Genomic DNA, 17,812 nt, shown 5'->3' with positions numbered 1-17,812 from the left:
TGTACTAAGCGCTTGGGAAGTACAAGTTGGCAACATAAGGTGGTCAAGCTGGTCTTGACCCCTCCCAGCAGGTCGTGACCCCCCAGCCGGTTCTGACCCCCCCCCCAAGTTGGTCCTGACCCCCAGCCGGTCGTGACGACCCCCAGCATGTCGTGACCCCCGGCCAGCCCTGACCCACCCCAAGCTGGTCCTGACCCCCCCAGCCGGTCCTGACCCCCATCAGGTCGTGACCCCCCAGCCGGTCCTGACCCTCGCAGCCGGTCCTGACCCTCCAGCCGCTCCTGACCCCCAGCCGCTCCTGACTCACCAGCAGGTCGTGATGACCCCCCCAGCCGGTTCTGACCCTCTAGCTGGTCCTGACCTCCCCCCCAAGCTGGTCCTGACCCCCAGCCGGTCCTGACCCCCAGCCGATTCTGATCCCCCCCCCCCCCCCCCAAGCAGGTCGTGATCCCCCAGCCGATCCTGACACCTCCTCAGCCGGTCCTGACCCCCTCCAAGTTGGTCCTGCCCCCCCAGCCGGTCCTGCCCACCCCCCTAGCCGGTCCTGCCCCCCCAGCAGGTGGTGCCCCTAGATGCCCCCGGGGGCCCCGCCCTCGGGGCGGGACCCCCGTGCGGGGGTCGGGGCCGGGGGCTGGTCTGGGGGCGGGGCTAAGCTAATGGGCACCGGTGGCCGGAGCTGGACGGCGGGCCCGGCGGGCCGGGGCGACGATGGCCGGGGGTCTGACCGGGGGCCTGTCCGGGGGCCTGTCCGGGGGTCTGACCGGGGGCCCGTCCGGGGGCCCGTCCGGGGGCCTGTCGGTCCGGCGTTCGGTGCCGGGGCCCCCGGCGGAGGCGGACTCGGACTCGGACTGGGAGGGTGAGGGTCCCGGTCCCGGGCCGGGCCCCCCGGTCCGCTGCCAGGTGATCCACAGCGGCCACTTCATGGTGTCCTCCCCGCACAGCGACGCCCTGCCCCGGGGCGGCCGGCGGCGGGGGCGGGGGCGGGGGCGGCGGGGCCCCCCGGCCCCCGGGGACGGCGGCCCGCCCACCATCGACCCCACCCTCACCCGCCTCTTCGACTGCATGAGTTTGGCCTACAGGTGAGAGGGGCTGCGCCCCGGGGACCCCCCCCCCCGCCCCCAACCCAGACTGACCTGTACACCCTCACCACTGACGGACCCCAGCCCGCGCCCAATCCAGACGGCCCCTGGGAGACCTCTCCCCCGGTCCCCGCAGCCCGACCCTCACCACGGGCAGACCCCAGGATCCCGGACACCCCCGATCCGGACGGACCCCCAACAGACAGATCCCGAGATTCCCCCAATCCAGACCAACCCCAACGCCCTGACCCTCACCATAGACAGGCAGCCCCCAGGACCCCTGGCAGGCCCTCAGACTACCAATCCTGAAATGCAGACAGGCCCCAACCCCTTAACCCTCACCACAGACAGACCCCCCCCCCATCCAGACAGACCCCCAAGGCCCCCCAAAGTACCCTAAGATTCCCAACCCTGCAATCCTGACAGAACCCTCTCCCCATACCCTGACCCTCATCCCAGACAGACCCCACCCCCCAAACCTAATCCAGACAGACCCCAGGCCCTCTGACATTTATCCTGTTCAGGCAAACTGGAGGTCCCCTTAATAACAATAATGATGATGATGATGATGGCATTTATTAAGCGCTTACTCTGTGCAAAGCACTGTTCCAAGCGCTGGAGAGGTTACAAGGTGATCAGGTTGTCCCACGGGGGGATCACAGTCTTAATCCCCATTTTACAGATGAGGTAACTGAGGCACAGAGAAGTTAAATGACTTGCCCAAGTCCCACAGCTGACACTTGGCAGAGCCGGTATTTGAACCCCTGACTTTTGACTCCAAAGCCCGTGATCTTCCCACTGAGCCACGCTGCTTCTGATTCCCATCCCAGACCCTTGATTCCCATCGATTCCCTTGATTCCCATCCCAGACCGACCCCTGAACCCTCAATCTCCAGACTTCTGCCCCGCCTCCAGATCCCTTCACAAATAGACTCCAGGATCACTGTCCCCGATAGTCTCACTCTCACCTCTTCAAACCTCCCCTCCAGACCTTCAGACCCATCTCCTCCCCCACCCCCTACAGCCCCTTAGACCCCACGACCCTAGACTGTGAGCCTGCTGTTGGGTAGGGACCGTCTCTAGATGTTGCCAACTTGGACTTCCCAAGCGCTTAGTACAGTGCTCTGCACACAGTAAGCGCTCAATAAATACGATTGAATGAATGAATGAATGACCCTATGCAGAGACCCTAGGGGTCTCCATCCCCACCCTCCCCCTCTGCAGATGCCATATCCCATCCCCTCGGCTCTGCAGAACTCCTCTGTGCTGGTCCCAGGCTAATGCGGGCAGGGGCACACTCTGGGGGGTTGCATATTGGACCCCTGGACCCCTCCCCAGGGCTGACCCTTGAGATCCAGCACGGCGGCTGGAGAGAGGGGAAACCAAAAACCCTTCCTCCAGGAACCTTCGGCCTTCCCGCTCCGCACCCCACCCCTAGAGTGGATTCCCCAGGTCGGGCCTGCGGCCTGGGTGGCTGAACTGAAGCAGAGGGGCCGTGGGCTGGAAGGCCGGGCTGGACCAGAGGGCCTGCGGTCCAGGAGGCCCGACTGGACCAGAGGGGCTGAGGTGGTGGGAGGAGACCACTGTCTATCATGGGGCAGCCTCGGTGGGGCGGGGGAGTTTGCTGAGGGACCTAGCACAACTGCTGGGCAGGACCAGGCCAGGCAGGGACCTCGGACTCCTTTGCCCCCTTCCCCCCTCACCGCCCACTTCGGGTTCTCTGGCAGGCTGGGGCCCAGACAGGGACAGACCGGGCCCCTCCTTCGCGTGGATTCCTCCCCCAGACTTTGGGACCAGCTCCGAGGGAGTGGGCGGGGGCGGGGGGGCTCTCACCCCCTCTCAGGCTCAAGGTGGCTCTGAGTTCGGGGTCCTGGCAGGCCGCCTGACTGCCAAGCAAAGTCCCCTCGGGGCCAAAGAGCAGCTCAGGAATCGGGATAAATTATCTACCGGGAGTCCGAGGAGACGTGGCGGGGGAACCAGCCGACCTTGATCCTTTCTCTGCAAACACGCTCCCTTTCCTCCGTTCTCCTCCCAGATCTGCTGCCCCCCACCCCTGGGTCCCCTCCCCCCGACCCTGGGCTGGTACCTGGGGACACCCAGTCCTGCCCCCCTCCGGGGCTGAAATGCAGGGAAGGGGAGAGAGGGAGTCAGTGTCGTGGCCACGGGCGCTGGGAGCCCATTGGCCGGGGCGCCGGTGGGTAACCTTGGCCCACATGTGCTGGCCCCGGGCCCGGGTCATGTTGCAACTCAATCTGTCCCTTCGGCGGCCAGCTAGCCGGCCCCAATGTGGAAAGTTCAAACTGCCCCCACCCCCGAGATCCAGAGCCAAGCCCCTGGATTCCGCCGGAGCCGCCACCTCCCCGCCACCCCCGGCACCAGAGTGGGGTCAAGGTACAATGAATGACGGTACTCGTTAAGCGCTTCCTATGTGCCAAGCACTGTTCTAAGCGCTGAGGTAGATACGAGTTCATCACGTTGGACATAATCCCTCTCCCACACAGGGATCACAGTCTTAATCCCCATTTTGCAGATGAGGTCACTGAGGTGCAGAGAAGTGAAGTGACTTGCCCAAGTCACGCGGCGAAGTCAGGATTAGAAGTCAGGTCCTTCTGATTCCCGGGCCCCGGGCTCTATCCACTAGGGCACGCTGCTATCCCACCCCCTGCCTGATGCTTCCTTGCTACAGGCCTCACTCCACCCCCACCCCCCCATCACGCAGACATTCATTCATTCAATCATATTTATTGAGCACTTACTGTGTGCAGAGCACTATACTAAGAGCTTGGGAAGCACAAGTTTGACGACATGTAGAGACAGTCCCTACCCAACAACATTCTCAGATAAACTCCAGGACAGGGGCAGGCTGGGTCCCGGGATGGGGGAGCATCTCTGTAGAAGCTCAGGGCCCACTAGGAAAGCAGGAAGATTGTGACTGTGAAGGGGGACAGGGGCTTCCACCTCTGAGGACCCCAGACTCTCTCTCCTCTAGCCCCTGCTGCAGTGGCCCTAGAAGCTGCTGGAACTCCAAATTTCTGGAGGGCGGCTCTGTCCCACTTTCAGATGGGGCGGCTCTGCTTCCTTAAGCGTCAGGGGAGTCTCTAGATGCTAAGCTCATTGTGGGCAGGGAACGCGTCTGCCAGCTCTGTGGTATCGTACTCTACCAAGCATTCAGTACAGTGCTCTGCACATAGTAATACCAAGCATTCAGTACAGTGCTCTGCACATAGTAAACGCTCCGTAAATACCATTGATTGAGAGTGAACAACAGCGGGGGTCCTCCTTACTCTTCTCCTGGGGGAAGGGATTTCCGGGCTCCAGAATTTCAAAATGAATCTGTAGTGGACTCCGGGCAACTCACTTCACTTCTCCGGACCTCCGTTTCCGGTAAGTTGGGAACTCGATACCTACTCTCCCTCCTATTTAGACTATGAGCTCCTTGTGGGACAGGGACGGTATCCAAGCTGATTAACTTGTATCTATCTCAATGGCTAGCATAGCGCTTGGCACACAGTAAGCACTTAACACATCCTACAGTTTCTATTATTATTATTATTTATGACCACTTGAGGAGGGTCCGTTGAACAACATCCATTTTCCCAGCTTCTTTCCCCTACCTGGACAAATGAGTGGGGGCGTGATGAAACCTCACCCCACCGCACCATTTGGGCTCCTATCCTGCATTAGCTTCCCACATGCCCTCGCTCTCTCCCGTGACCGTGCAAGTGGGGAGAGCTGTAAGCCACGTTATCCGCGACCGGAACCTGTATGGTGGGGGTGGGGAGGAAGGTCTGGGGGTGGGGGCGACAACCAGAAGGCAGCATTGGGAACTCAGACTCTCAGCAGGTCCGTCAAGGACCTCTGGGGAAGCTAAGCCTCCAGGAGAGGGGCCGGGAAGAGGCTATTTCTTCCCAGATGGTGTTTGTTTGGAAGTGGGTGAGGAAGGGCAACTGCGTCTGTGTGCACTGTGTTAGGGTAATGAGGCCTTCCAGGCAGCCCCCTCCTTCCACCAGCTGTTGCTGAGCAAACAGAGTAGCCCAGGCAGATTATAGATGGGGTGAAGGACTATTTGGGGGAGCTGGGGAGAGGAGCATGGATTTGGGGGAGGGAATGCCTCCACTGAGGATCTCCAAGCGTCTTCTCTGCCGTCCACCCCCCTCCCATCCGTCCCCTGCAGAGAATCTGTTTGCCGCTGTGCCCACCGGTTCCTTTGATCTAGTTCTTTGTCCCCTCGGACCCTGCTTCTCAACTCCACTCTGCTTCTCTCTTCTCTGTAACCTCCCCCCAACCTGGCCCCTTTCCATCCCGCCCGCCCGTCCCCTTCTTCCTTCTCTCCGTCTCTCCGCAGTGGGAAGTTGGTGTCTCCCAAGTGGAAAAATTTCAAGGGCCTGAAGCTCCTCTGCCGGGACAAAATCCGCCTCAACAATGCAATCTGGAGGGCCTGGTACATCCAGTGTGAGTCAGGGAGGGACTGCCCCAACCCTGGGAGATGGAGGGGAGGGGCTGGCCCATCCTAGGGAGCGGTGGGACCCTGGTTTGGTCCATCCTGGGGGGGACGGGACACGTCCATGGAGGAGTGGAGAGAGGGAAGGGGGTCTTAACACATCCAGGATGTAGGGGTTACTGGGGGAGCCACGGGGAGCAGAGAAGGGCGAAACTTTGGTCCCCTCCTGCCACAGATGTGGAGCGGAGGAAGAGTCCAGTCTGTGGCTTCGTGACTCCCCTGCAGGGCTCTGAAGCCGACGAGCATCGCAAGCCAGAGGTAGATTCCTACCCGCCTCCCCCCACCCTCTGGGTGCCCCTTTCCCCCAGAGTCCCTTCTCGTTGCCCCCCACCGGATCCTCCCCCCAGCCATGGCCTGGGGGGTGGACGGAGTCCCAACCCCAGTCCCCTCGTGATTGCCCCAGTGTTTGCCCGACTCCACCGAGATCTCCTGCTGCTTGGGAGCCGGGGTCACTAAACGCTAGAGGATGCTCTGGGAATCGGGGGAGGGGGCGGTGAGGAGCTGGCGCCTGTCGGGGGGCGTGGGTAACAAGCTCGGGTTCTCAGAGCCCCCCTCCCCTCTCCCCAGGCAGTGGTCCTGGAGGGAAACTACTGGAAACGGCGGATCGAGGTGGTGATGCGCGAATATCACAAGTGGCGGATTTACTACAAGAAACGGGTCAGCGGGGCCCGGGCCCCTGAGCTCCTGGACCTGCCCGCCCCCCCCCCCCAAACCTGCCCCCCACCCCCAATTCTCCTGCAGGCAGAGCTGGGCCCGGGGCAAGGGCGCCACCTGGTGGGCTTAGGCAGCCTATGCCGGGGGTTGGGGAGGGGGGTCCAGGTGCCCAAGGTGGGTAAGGGGTTGGGGTGTGTGGGAGACAGGGGGTGACGTGCGATGCCCTGTGTGCCCCCCACTGCAGCTCCGAAAGCCCAGCAGAGATGGGGACGTGTTGGGGCCCAGGCAGGTGGGTGTTGGGGGTGGGGAAGAAAGACCCCCGGACTCCTCCAGGGCAGAGGGGAGCTGGGGGTGGGCCAGGGGGCGGCCAGGGGGTGAGGTGGGCACGGAATTGGGGAGGGGGGATCGGCCCGCGGGCCAAGCGACCAACGTGGGCCGGGCGGGGGGTGAGAGAGGGCCGACGGCCGGACCGAGGGGTGTCCTGTGCCCCCCAGGCCGAGGGGGTCTGGCCTCCCCCGGAGCGGTGGTGCCAGCAGCTCTTCTCCAGCGTGGTGCCCGTCCTGCTGGGGGGGGCCAAGGAGGAGCCCCGGGGGGGGCAGCTGCTCGACCTGGACTCCTTCCTGTCGGACATCTCGGACACCCTGTTCACCATGACCCAACTCCCCGCCCCGCTGCCCCCCGAAGATGGTGCGTCTCCCCAAAGACACCCCCCCACCTCGGGGGTGGGGGGGACACCACCTTTCTATCTCTGCCTAATAATAATGGTATCTGTTCAGCGCTTACTATGTGCCAAGCACTGTTCTAAGCGCTGGTGCATACAAGGTGGTCAGATTGTTCCACGTGGGGCCCACAGTCTTCATCCCCATTTTCCAGATGAAGAAACTAAGGCACCGAGAAGTGACTTGCCCAAAGTCACACAGCTGACAAATGGGGGAGTCGGGATTAGAACCCACGACCTCTGACTCCCAAGCCCTAGCTCTTTCCACCAAGCCACGCTGCTTGGCCCCCAGCCGGTCCCCAATTTGGGGGCGTTGCTTCCCCACCCCCCGCCGCCCCTTCTCCCGAAACATCGCGGTGGAGGAGGGGGGGTCTCTGCGGGCGCGACCCCCGCGGGCCCGGATTGAGCAGGCGAGAGATGGCAGAGAAGCAGCGTGGCTCCGTGGAAAGGGCCCGGGCGTGGGAGTCCGAGGTCATGGGTTCTAATCCCGGCCCCGCCCCTTGTCGGCTGTGAACTCTTTTCACGTCTCTGAACCTCTGTGACCTCATCTGGAAAATGGGGATGAAGACTGTGAGCCCCACGCGGGACAACCTGATCACCTTGTATAATAATAATAATGAGGGCATTTATTAAGCACTTATTATATGCCAAACACTGTTCTAAGTAAGCGCTGGGGAGGTTAGAAGGTGATCAGGTTGTCCCACGTGGGGCTCACAGTCTTCATCCCCATTTTCCAGATGAAGAAACTAAGGCACCGAGAAGTGACTTGCCCAAAGTCACACAGCTGACAAATGGGGGAGTCGGGATTAGAACCCACGACCTCTGACTCCCAAGCCCGAGCTCTTTCCACCAAGTCACTTTGCTTGGCCCCACAGCCGGTCCCCAATTTGGGGGCGTTGTTTCCCCACCCCCCGCCACCCCTTCTCCTGAAGCATAGCGGTGGAGGAGGGAAGGTCTCTGCGGGCGCGACCCCCGGGGGTCCGGATTGAGCCGGCGAGAGATGGCAGAGAAGCAGCGTGGCTCCGTGGAAAGAGCCCGGGCTTGGGAGTCAGAGGTCATGGGTTCTAATCCCGGCTCTGCCCCTTGTCAGCTGTGAACTCTCTTCACTTCCCTGAACCTCTGTGACCTCATCTGTAAAATGGGGATGAAGACTGTGAGCCCCATGCGGGACAACCTGATCACCTTATATAATAATAATAATGGCATTTATTAAGTGCTTACTATAGGCCAAGCACTGTTCTAAGCACTGAGGAGGTTACAAGGTGATCAGGTTGTCCTACGGAAGGCTCACAGTCTTCATCCCCATTTTACAGATGAGGGAACTGAGGCCCAGAGAAGTGAAGTGACTTGTCCAAAGTCACACAGCTGACGATTGGCGGAGCCGGAATTTGAACCCATAACCTCTGACTCCAAAGCCCGTGCTCCTTCCACTGAGCCACACTCCCCCCGCCCCCAGCGCTTAGATTAGTGCTTCGCACATAGTGCTCAACAAATGCCATCACTATTATTATTCTTATTATGGGGAGGCCCGGGGTCGGCGGCGGGCTAAATTCCCGGGGTGGATGGGATGGGATGGTCCTGCCGTCGGCGCTGGGGAGTGGGTGGCACGGGACTATCCATCGGTGGTATTTATTGAGCACTCCCTGGGTGTAGAGCACTGAACCGAGCGCCGGGGAGAGGACACTGCAACAATAAACAGCCCCATTCCCTGCCCACAAGGAGCTTATCCTGTACCCCTCCTCTCCTCCGTCTTCCCCCGCCGGTTCCGTGGGCCTTGGGTCCGGTCCCGTCCAGCTTACCTGGGCAACGCTGACATGATCCAGCCGGACCTGACCCCTCTGCAGCCCAGCCTGGATGACCTCATGGACATCTCGGGTAGGGGGACCAGGCCCCGGGGGCGAGGGGGCTGTTGGGGCATCTTTAGGGTCTTCAGGCCACCCCCAGGCCTCATCCCCGCCCCCCCGCCCCCTCCAAGGGCCGGAGAGGAAGGGCCAGAGGGTGTTTTCTTATAGGCCCTTAGGGTGAAGGGGGTGGGAATGAGGAACCGCCCCCCACCCCACCCCCCCGGTCCCGCCCCCGGCTCTGGGCCTTGGGTTGGGGGGCTGCCCGGGCCACAAGGGGCCATGGCAGCGCCGGGGGAGCAGGCGGCCTGGCCCTGGCTACGCGGGGGCGTCCTGGCTGCAGGTAGGACCAGTGATGTCCACACCCCCAGACTTCCACACCCCCCCCCCACCCCCTCAGAGGGGTCCCAGGCAGGGGATGGGCCAGGAGACCACCGCTTGAGAGGGAGTGTTGTGCGTGTGTTGGGAAGGGGGGTGTCAGGAAGCGTTGGGAGGGTGGGAGAAGGAAAGGGGTTTAGGGCTGCTATGTAGAAACGAGGAGGAATCCGGGGGGCTCTCGGGGTGGTGGAAAAGGTCAGCCTGGGCGGGGGACGGGGCAGGGGCTCTGGGCTCCCCTTGGAAGAACTGGACCTGGCTCCCAGACGGGAAGGGGGGTGGTCCCGGATCCCTCGGTCTCCCGGGCCCCTCGGTGCTCTTGGGGCTCTTTGGAGGGGGAACCGGAGGAGGAGAGGGGGCAAGGGGCAGAATGGACGGGCAGAGGCCATCCAGTCACCAACCCACAGTCAGACTTACACATTTGGATCTACCCGCTCTGTTATTGTCTCACACAGATTTATACAAAAACGGTCACACTCAGATTTCCCCTTATGGTCATCCACACGGACTCCAATTTACACACGGTCACACTCAGACTGATGCAGATTTACACATGCGGTCATCATCACCCACTCGGCTTTACGCACACGATCCCGTTTAGATTTATACAGATTTATTCATGTGGTAACTTGGGCCACCCTTAGATTTATTCACATTTTATGTCACCGTCAGTATAAATGGATGTTTACAGGGGGCCGACAGTTGATCTCTTATAGTGTGCAGAGCACTTGGGAGAGTATAATAAGCCCACCCTCAGACTTACACACACACCATCACAGGATTGACACACACTGTCATTATCACACATGTGGGCCGACAAAGCCACCGTCACAACTACGATTATTGCCCCCGCAATGATTTACCCCTGCAAACCACAGAAACATGCCTACTTACATACACATTTCCTGATACACCTATGGATTTACACCATTACTGACACGCTCAGGAATTTACACGGAAATAATGACACCTAGTTACAGCCACTGTTTCAGTTGGTCAATCGTACTTACCGAGCTTAGTGTGTGCAGAGCACTGTAGTAAGTGCTTGGGAGAGGACAATTTGACAGACAGACTTGTGGACTGGGAACGTTTCTAATCAACTTTATTGTTTTCCCCCAAGCGCTTAAGACAGTAGTCTGCCCCCGGGGCTCTCAATAAATACCACTAATTGATCGATTGACGGATCATAGCCTTGAACTCAGAGCCACCCTGGATGCCGGCCCGCACGGTGTCTCCTAGCTGGGAGGAGTGGGCATCCTGGATGTGGAGAGGAAGCCTGTCACCCCCCTGACTGGGGAAGGGGGAGGGTCTCCAGCTCCAGTCCTGAGGGGAGGAAGGAGTTTGAGAGGGCTGAAGACCCAATCGATCGACCATATTTACTGAGCGCCTACTGTGTGCTGAGCACTGTCCTAAGCGCTTGGGAGAGTACAGTACAACAGACGTGAATATACCCTGGGCCCTCAGTGCCCAAGAAGGCCAGGATTTGGTGAAGGGTGGAGTCCACGGGCCGGCTTGGGACAGGGGCCGGGGCAGCGGCCGGCCAGGCCAAAAGGCCCGGGGTTGAGGAAAGGTGAAAGGAAGACTCTGGGTGTGTGCGTTTTTGTGTATGTGTGTGTGTTGTTGGGGGGAAGGGGCGTTCTTGAAGGGAGAAGGGTGGGGGGCTGGGGCGTCGGGAAGCAGGGGATGTGGTCAGCCACAGCCTGAAGGCAGCCGCTTCCCCAAACCAGAATAGACTCTGACTTACCCAACCCTTCCCTGCCCCGGCCCCCAGCAGGACCCTCTCTCTGGGCAGCCCGACCTCCAGACCTCCGACCCCGCCGTGGCCATCAGGCTGCTCCCTTGTGGTTTCCCCATCGGCCCCGTGGGTCTCAGTCCCCCGACCCCCTACCCCAGCTCAGCCTCCCCTTTCCCTAAGGAGAGTCTGATACTGTGGGTCCTGGGTTTGGGGAGCAGAGGGCCTAGGGACAGACCCAAGAAGGAGGCTGGGGGGGGTGGGGGTGGAGTCAGGCATCTGGGTGGGGGGGAGACAATGGCAGGGGCGTTTCCTGGGCCTCCCGGCCCCCTCCCTTCTAGGACCAGGCCTTTCCATCCTGCTTCCTGCCCTCTGGCCTCCCGGTCCCCATCATCCTGACAGCTAGCAGCCGAGGAGTGGGAGGGGTGGACCGAGCCCCCTCTCCCAACCCTGTGCCTGTAATGGTCCCCGCACCCGGCACACCCATGTCTTGACCCCGGCCTGGGGTCCTGGCCGGTCCTTCGCCCTCTCCCTCCCGCTGTGCCACCCCTCCTGCTTCCCCAGTGAGTGAGACAGAAACTCCCAGAGTTTCACAATCCCCCCGACCAGGCCCAGAGCCCTAGGGGTGCCTCCCTTCCCCGCCACCCCCCCCCCGCCCCCGGGCCCCAAACCCCTTCAGGGATGGCTCAGGAGACCTCTCCCCAACTCCAGGACTAGGGGGCAGGGGCGGAGAGATGTAGGCACCCACCTCCTTGCCGTAGCCAAATTTCTCCCTCTCCCCATCGTGCCCGGGCTCTGACCCACTCCTTTCCTCCCCCACCAACTGCACATCCCCCGTCCCCTCTCTGTGCCAGATTTCTTCACCAACTACCGGCCCCCCTCGACCCCCAGTGGCTTCCCAGCAGCTCCCGGCTTCAACCCCTCAACCGAGCCCCTGTTCGGAGACCCCCCGGGGCTCCCCGCCGCTGCCCCCTCTGAGATGCCTCTCTCACCTGGAAGCCGCCTGCAGGTGAGCCGCGCCGGCCGGGGGACCACCGGGGCTGTGATATTAGGATGGGGTGTGGGGGGAGGTTGCTGGGCCCCAGGGGTTCCACCTTCTGTCCATCTGTTTCAGGCCCGGACCACTTGCCCAGCCCCGCTGGAGTCTCCCAGTGCTTTCCTGAGTCCCGAATTCCTCCTGCCCCCTGACCCCAAGGCCAGACCCCCTCCGCTCCTCCCCAGCCTGGCCAAGGGGACCGGCCTGGAGCCCGGCCCGACGAACCCCTTCATTCCCCAGGCCCCACCCGCGGGGAGCCAGGAGGACCCCCTCCTGTACCCGCTCCCTCGGACCAAGTTCCCCTTCCCCGGCTCGGCTCCCTCCGGAGCGGCCCCTCCTCTGCCCCCTCCTCCGGGCTTCCCCTCGTGCCCTCTAGAGCCCCCCTACCCCATGGAGCTCCTGGCCCTGCCTCTGGGTTACCTGCCCCCTCCCAGTGGCCCCCACTTCTCCATGCCCCTCGGGGCCCAGCCCAGAACCAAAGTGCCCAGCCCCCGGGGACGGAGGCCCAGTCCACCACCGCAGCATCCCAGCCCCCTCCCCGCGGGCCCCAATCCCTGCCTCACTCAGCTGCTCACAGCCGGTAAGGAACTTGGCATCAGAGTGGGGGAGATGGGAAGATTTTGTCGGGGGGGTTCAAGCTGTGGGAGCGGGGTGATGGGGGAGGGCATGACTGGGTAGTGAGTGGTAGTAGCAGTAGGCCTACTGTGTGCAAAGCACTGTAGGGAGCACTGGGAAAGAAGTCCCCGGATGAAATATTGACCCAAGGGACTGACAATCAAAGAGCGGGGTAGAGAGGACTTGATGATAGACGCAGCAGGAAAAATGGGGAAAGACAGGGGTGAGGATGAATACAATTGTATCAGAATTTCGAGCCCCTACTCATGGCTCAGACCAAGAGTCACAAAAGTCACAGCTGCAGTGGCCACAGTGGTGATTTTCCTTACGTTCTAAAAGTTGGGAAGGCCTAACGATGCCACTGAGTTCTTCCCAAAAGGGAGCAGAGGCTGTTGGGAGTCAGTTCATCCCAAAAGGGAGCAGAGGCTGTTGGGAGTCCCAGGGCCATGGAAATGGGGCAGCCTCTCTTCTGAGCCTGCGGGCATCGGAAGGGAAGTCAGGAATCAGGGGATTCCTTCTAGACTGTGAGCCCGCTGTTGGGTAGGGACCGTCTCTATATGTTGCCAACTTGTACTTCCCAAGCGCTTAGTACAGTGCTCTGTACACAGTAAGTGCTCAATAAATACAATTGAATGAATGAATCAGGGGAGCCATGGAGGGCTGTCCCTGCCACCTGGACTGGGTCCCAGCCTGAGGCCGCATGGAAGGGAGGAGGGGTTAGTGGGGAAGAGAGGGGTTGGGTTGGAGGGAGGAGAGAGCTGAATTTGGGTGGGGGGAGGAGAGGATAGTGGAGAGGAGAGAGCTGAAGTTGGGTGGGTGGAGAGGAGAGGGTTGAGGTTGAGGCCTTCGGTGTCCACACTCCTCAGTCACTCGGCTTTCCTTGGTACCGCAGCGAAGCCGGAGCCAAGTCTGGAGCCGCCTGCCCTCTGCACTGCGCTGGGGCCTCCGGGCTCCCCGGTAATGGGGAGGGGGGGCGGGGGGGACGGACGGGACACGTTGGAGGTCTCCAGGGTTGTCAGGGTTTGGGACGGAGGGAGAGGAGGACAGGGGAGGCGAAGGGGCGGGGTTCACAGTGGGAGTGTCGGAGGGCTCCTGGGGGGTGATGTAGGGATGGGTCAGAAGCCCCAGCATGGCACCCTCTTCCCTTCCTGACCCCCAGCTGTCTTTCCCCTGACCTTTCTCTGCAGCAGGTCAGAGCCCCTGAGTTCTGTGAATTCTTCCCCCGGCTGGCAGCGCCTCGCCCCCCCCAGGCCCTGACGTCCCTGCCCCCCACCAGATCCCTGCTGGTCCCCAAAGCAGAGCGCCTGTCACCCCCCTCCACCAGTGGTCAGTGGCCGGACTCTGGGGGAAGACAGGAGCAGAGTTGGCAGGGGGGAACGGGAGGGGTAGTGGATGGGAGAGGAGGGGGTGACCCAGGAATCCAAAAAGGGTGACGACCTGAAGGGACCGGGGAGGGGGCCGGCCCCCTTTTGGCTCTCCCGAGCCCACCCGTCTCTGCTGCAGGTGGTGAGCGGCGGCCATCTGGAGAGCTGTCCCCGCTGCCCCCCTTGACCGGCGTGGGGCCGGGCGCTGGCCTCTCCCCCCCTCACCCCGCATTCAGCCTAGGGCGGCCAGAGAGCAACAAGGTGGGTCTTGTCTCCCCCTCCACCCCTACCCTCTCCTCATAATAATAACGATGCCGGTGGCATTTGTTAGCCCCGTACGGTGTGCTAAGCATTAGGACACAGCCCCATCCCGCATTTAGAGGGAAGGAAAGTGTCTTATCTCCATCTTTCGGATGAGGAAACTGTGGCCCAGAGGTTGTGACTTGCCCAGAGTCATACAGCAGGGTGGGTTTCATTCATTCATTCATTCAATCGTATTTATTGAGTGCTTACTGTGTGCAGAGCTCTGTACTAAGCGCTTGGGAAGTACATGATGGTAACATGTGGGGGTTGGGGGGGGGGTTTCTAGCATCCAGAGCAGGGCTCTTTCCTGTAGCCATGCTGTCTCCTTGCCCACCCTTGCCCTCCCCACCCAGTGGGGCTTTGCTTCCCCGTCCTCTGGCCCCGGCCCGCCCGCCCTGATCTGTACAGAGCCCAGTACTTAGTCCAGTGCCTGGCACATAGTAAGCGCTTAACCAATACCACAATTATTATCATTACTATATATACACATCATTAATGAAATAGAGTAACAAATTATCTAGAGTAATAGAGTATAAATATTCTTATTAATAATAATAATAATGATGGCATTTATTAAGCGCTTACTATGTGCCAAGCACTGTTCTAAGCACTGAGCACTGTTCTCATTCTGATGATGATGATCTGTGGGTGGGCGTTGACTCCCTCCTCCTGCCGCCCCCCGCCACCCTCCCCCGCACCCCAGACGGAGAGCCGCCGCATCACTCACATCTCGGCCGAGCAGAAGCGCCGGTTCAACATCAAGCTGGGCTTCGACACGCTGCACGGCCTGGTGAGCACGTTGAACAGCCAGCCCGGCCTCAAGGTGAGCCGCTCGGGCCGGGCCCGGGCCGGGGAAGTTGGGGGGGCCGGGCGGAGGCCCACCGGCCCCGGCCCCCGCCCCCACCTCCACCCCGACCACCAGGTGAGCAAGGCCACGACCCTGCAGAAGACGGCGGAGTACATCGGCATGCTGCAGCAAGAGCGGGCGGCCATGCAAGAGGAAGTCCAGCGGCTCCGGGCCCAGATTGAGGAGCTCAACGCGGACATCAAGTAGGATCCGTTGGGGTGGGGGTGGGGGCGAATGGGGGCCGCCTGGGCGCGAGCGGGGCCCGCCACACACACACCCCAATCCCGCAGGGTCCCAGAGAAAATGCCCCCCTTTCCTGGTGTCGTCACACATGTGCACACCCTTTGTTCCACCCGATTAGCTCATATCTACCCCAGCGTTTAGTACAGTGCCTGGCACAAACGCTTAACAAATACCATAAAAAAACTCCCAAAAAACTTGATGCTGCTATAAGCCCCAGGGTGAGAATGGTTGAGCGTTGCTGGCGCCCAGACTTCCATTTTCAAAATGAGGATGGAGTAACATGCTCTGATTTTTAATTTGTCCTGGGGGCCTGGGACTCAGAAGGACCTTGGTTCTAATCCTGGCTCTGCTGCTTGTCTGCTGTGTGATCTTGGGCAAGTCACTTAACTTTTCTGTGCCTCAGCTACCTCATCTGTAAAATGGGGCTTAAGACCGTGAGCCCTTTGTGGGATATGGACTGTGTCCAACCTGATTAGCTTGAATCCACCCCAGCACTTAGCACAGTGCCCGGCAGATAGTAAGCGCTTAACAAATGCCCCTATTATTATTATCGACCTCCTGACTGACCATTAATCACAGACCCCCCCCTAATTAATGGTCACTTCCTTTACTCACTGGAATAATTTCTCGAGCTTGCAGATTAGGGTATAGGAATTTCCTCTCTACTCCAAAGACAGCCGGTTACTCGCTAATTACCAACATCCAGTCATCATCCCCTTAATCAAAATTATCCAAAAGTAATAGGTAACCATGTGGCACAGTTCCTTGTGGGCGGGCATCATGTCTACCAACTAACTCTATTATATTGTCCTATCCCAGCGCTTAGTACAGTGCTAGGGTCACAGTAAGCGCTCAATAAGCCCTCCGAGAAGCAGCATGGCCTAGAGGCAAGAGCACGGGCTTGGAAGTCACAGGACATGGGTTCTAATACTGACTCTGCCACCTGTCTGCTGTGTGACCTTGGGCAAGTCACTTCACTTCTCTGCCTCAGTTTCCTCATCTGTAAAATGGGGATGAAGACTGGGAGCCCCCCGTGGGACAACCTGATTACCTTGGATATACCCCAGTGCTTAGAACAGTGCTTGTCAGGTAGTAAGTGCTTAACAAATGCCACACAGCCCACAGAGACACCACCTCCACCAGGGCGCCTTCACTGCCCAGGGAGCCCGTCTGAGCCCCCTGACCCCCTCCCCATGTTCGTCCCCCGCCCCCCGCCAGCTTGTGCCAGCAGCAGCTGCCGGCCACAGGAGTGCCCATCACCCACCAGCGCTTCCACCAGATGCGGGACATGTTCGACGCCTACGTTCGTGCCCGCACGCTGCAGAACTGGAAGTTCTGGCTCGTATCCTCCTCGTATCCCAACAGGGACACACGGGGCCCTGCGCAGTGGGCAAGGGTGTGTACTGGGGCGGGTCAGGGGAGGCACGCGGGGAGGGTGCGGTACCTCATTCCTTGACGGTGGACCTAGTTCAGCATCTTGATCCGCCCGCTGTTCGAGTCCTTCAACGGGATGGTGTCCACGGCCAGCGAACACAGCCTGCGGCACACCTCCCTCGCCTGGCTGGACCAACACTGTTCCCTCCCCGCGCTGCGCCCCGGTACGGAACCTCATCGCCCCCACCCTAGCCCTGCCCACCCCTGCCCAGCTCCACCCAGCCCTGCCCAGCTCCAGCCCCATCCAACTTCATCCAGCCCAACCCCTGCCCAACTCTTCCTCTGAACTCATTCAGTTGTATTTATTGAGCGCTTACTGTCTGCAAAGCACTCTCCCAGCCCCGTCCCTGCCCTGTCCAACTTCACCGAGCCCTGTCCCTGCCCAACCTTTTCCCCTCCTCCCACCTCTCCTCTCTGCCCCTCCTTCTTCTGCAGCCTTCTGGTCCCCTCCTGTTCTCCTCTTCCCGCCAATCCCAATGTTCCTCTTCCTTTCTTCCTTCTCCCTTGCCCTTCCCCAGCTGTGCTCCCTCCTTGGGGAGAGGCCCGGTCCCCTGGGTCCCCAGCGGTGAGGTGCTGAGCCCCATGGGGACTCCACTGCCTCCAGCACCGTGAGGAGGGGGTGGGATGGTGGGCAACACCAATGGTGCATCGTCCCGTCCCCCCAGCCGTCCTGAGCTCCCTCCGCCAGCTGAGCACCTCCACCTGCATTCTGACGGACCCAGCCCGCGTCCCGGAGCAGGCCGCTCAGGCCGTGGCCACCAGAGCCCTGGGCGGCACCAGCTAGGGGAGGCTGCCCGCCGTGCCCCGGGCCTCCGCAGCTGACCGTCCGTCTGACCATCGGTCCGCCAAAATTGTCGAACGCCTGCCGGGGGCCCAGCCTCCAGCTCTATGGAGTCCCGTGCCCAAGGCCAGCCTCCCGCCCGCCCTGAGGATAGGGAGTCGGGACTGGGGCTGGGGGTGAGTTAGGGGGAATTAACTAGTTTCCCCTGGCTTGGCGGCTTCCAGTGGGAGTCTCCCTCCTCAGCCCCAAGGCCTGTCCAGTATCTGGTCCGGGGGGGCAGGCACAGAAG

General features: G+C 60.9%; 1 protein-coding gene across 3 annotated transcripts; it reads left to right on the top strand.

Annotated features, from left to right (window-relative positions):
• Positions 1–708: 708 nt before the first annotated feature.
• On the top strand, positions 709–17,623 carry MLXIPL (MLX interacting protein like). Of its 3 annotated transcripts, none has more exons than XM_038759624.1 (17): positions 709–1,079; positions 5,425–5,531; positions 5,756–5,838; positions 6,148–6,237; positions 6,479–6,523; positions 6,729–6,921; positions 8,747–8,827; positions 11,755–11,909; positions 12,015–12,516; positions 13,444–13,508; positions 13,739–13,877; positions 14,055–14,176; positions 14,922–15,041; positions 15,141–15,268; positions 16,527–16,650; positions 16,777–16,906; positions 17,408–17,623. In XM_038759624.1, exons 1-17 carry the CDS (start codon positions 709–711, stop codon positions 17,524–17,526), a joined length of 2,574 nt encoding a protein of 857 aa, XP_038615552.1. In that variant the 3' UTR covers positions 17,527–17,623. The 3 variants fall into 3 exon arrangements, with proteins under 3 accessions (XP_038615552.1, XP_038615551.1, XP_038615553.1); XM_038759623.1 differs by having other exon boundaries at positions 16,527–16,661; positions 16,782–16,906; XM_038759625.1 differs by lacking the exon at positions 17,408–17,623 and having other exon boundaries at positions 16,527–16,661; positions 16,777–16,870.
• The last annotated feature ends 189 nt before the right edge of the window (positions 17,624–17,812 follow it).

The sequence above is a fragment of the Tachyglossus aculeatus genome, chromosome 17 (assembly GCF_015852505.1).
Source record: "Tachyglossus aculeatus isolate mTacAcu1 chromosome 17, mTacAcu1.pri, whole genome shotgun sequence".
Lineage (NCBI taxonomy): Eukaryota > Metazoa > Chordata > Mammalia > Monotremata > Tachyglossidae > Tachyglossus > Tachyglossus aculeatus.
Note: the sequence above shows the minus strand (reverse complement) of the source record. Positions and strands in the feature narration are given on the sequence as shown.

What these genes read in the sequence shown, in the direction of transcription:
- MLXIPL (XM_038759623.1), top strand. Translation starts at nt 709, where the DNA reads ATGGCCGGGGGTCTGACCGGGGGCCTGTCCGGGGGCCTGTCCGGGGGT. An exon ending in ACGTGTTGGGGCCCAGGCAG is followed by an intron (nt 6,524 to 6,728) that starts GTGGGTGTTGGG and finishes TGTGCCCCCCAG; the next exon opens with GCCGAGGGGGTCTGGCCTCC. An exon ending in CCCGCTGCCCCCCGAAGATG is followed by an intron (nt 6,922 to 8,746) that starts GTGCGTCTCCCC and finishes GGTCCCGTCCAG; the next exon opens with CTTACCTGGGCAACGCTGAC.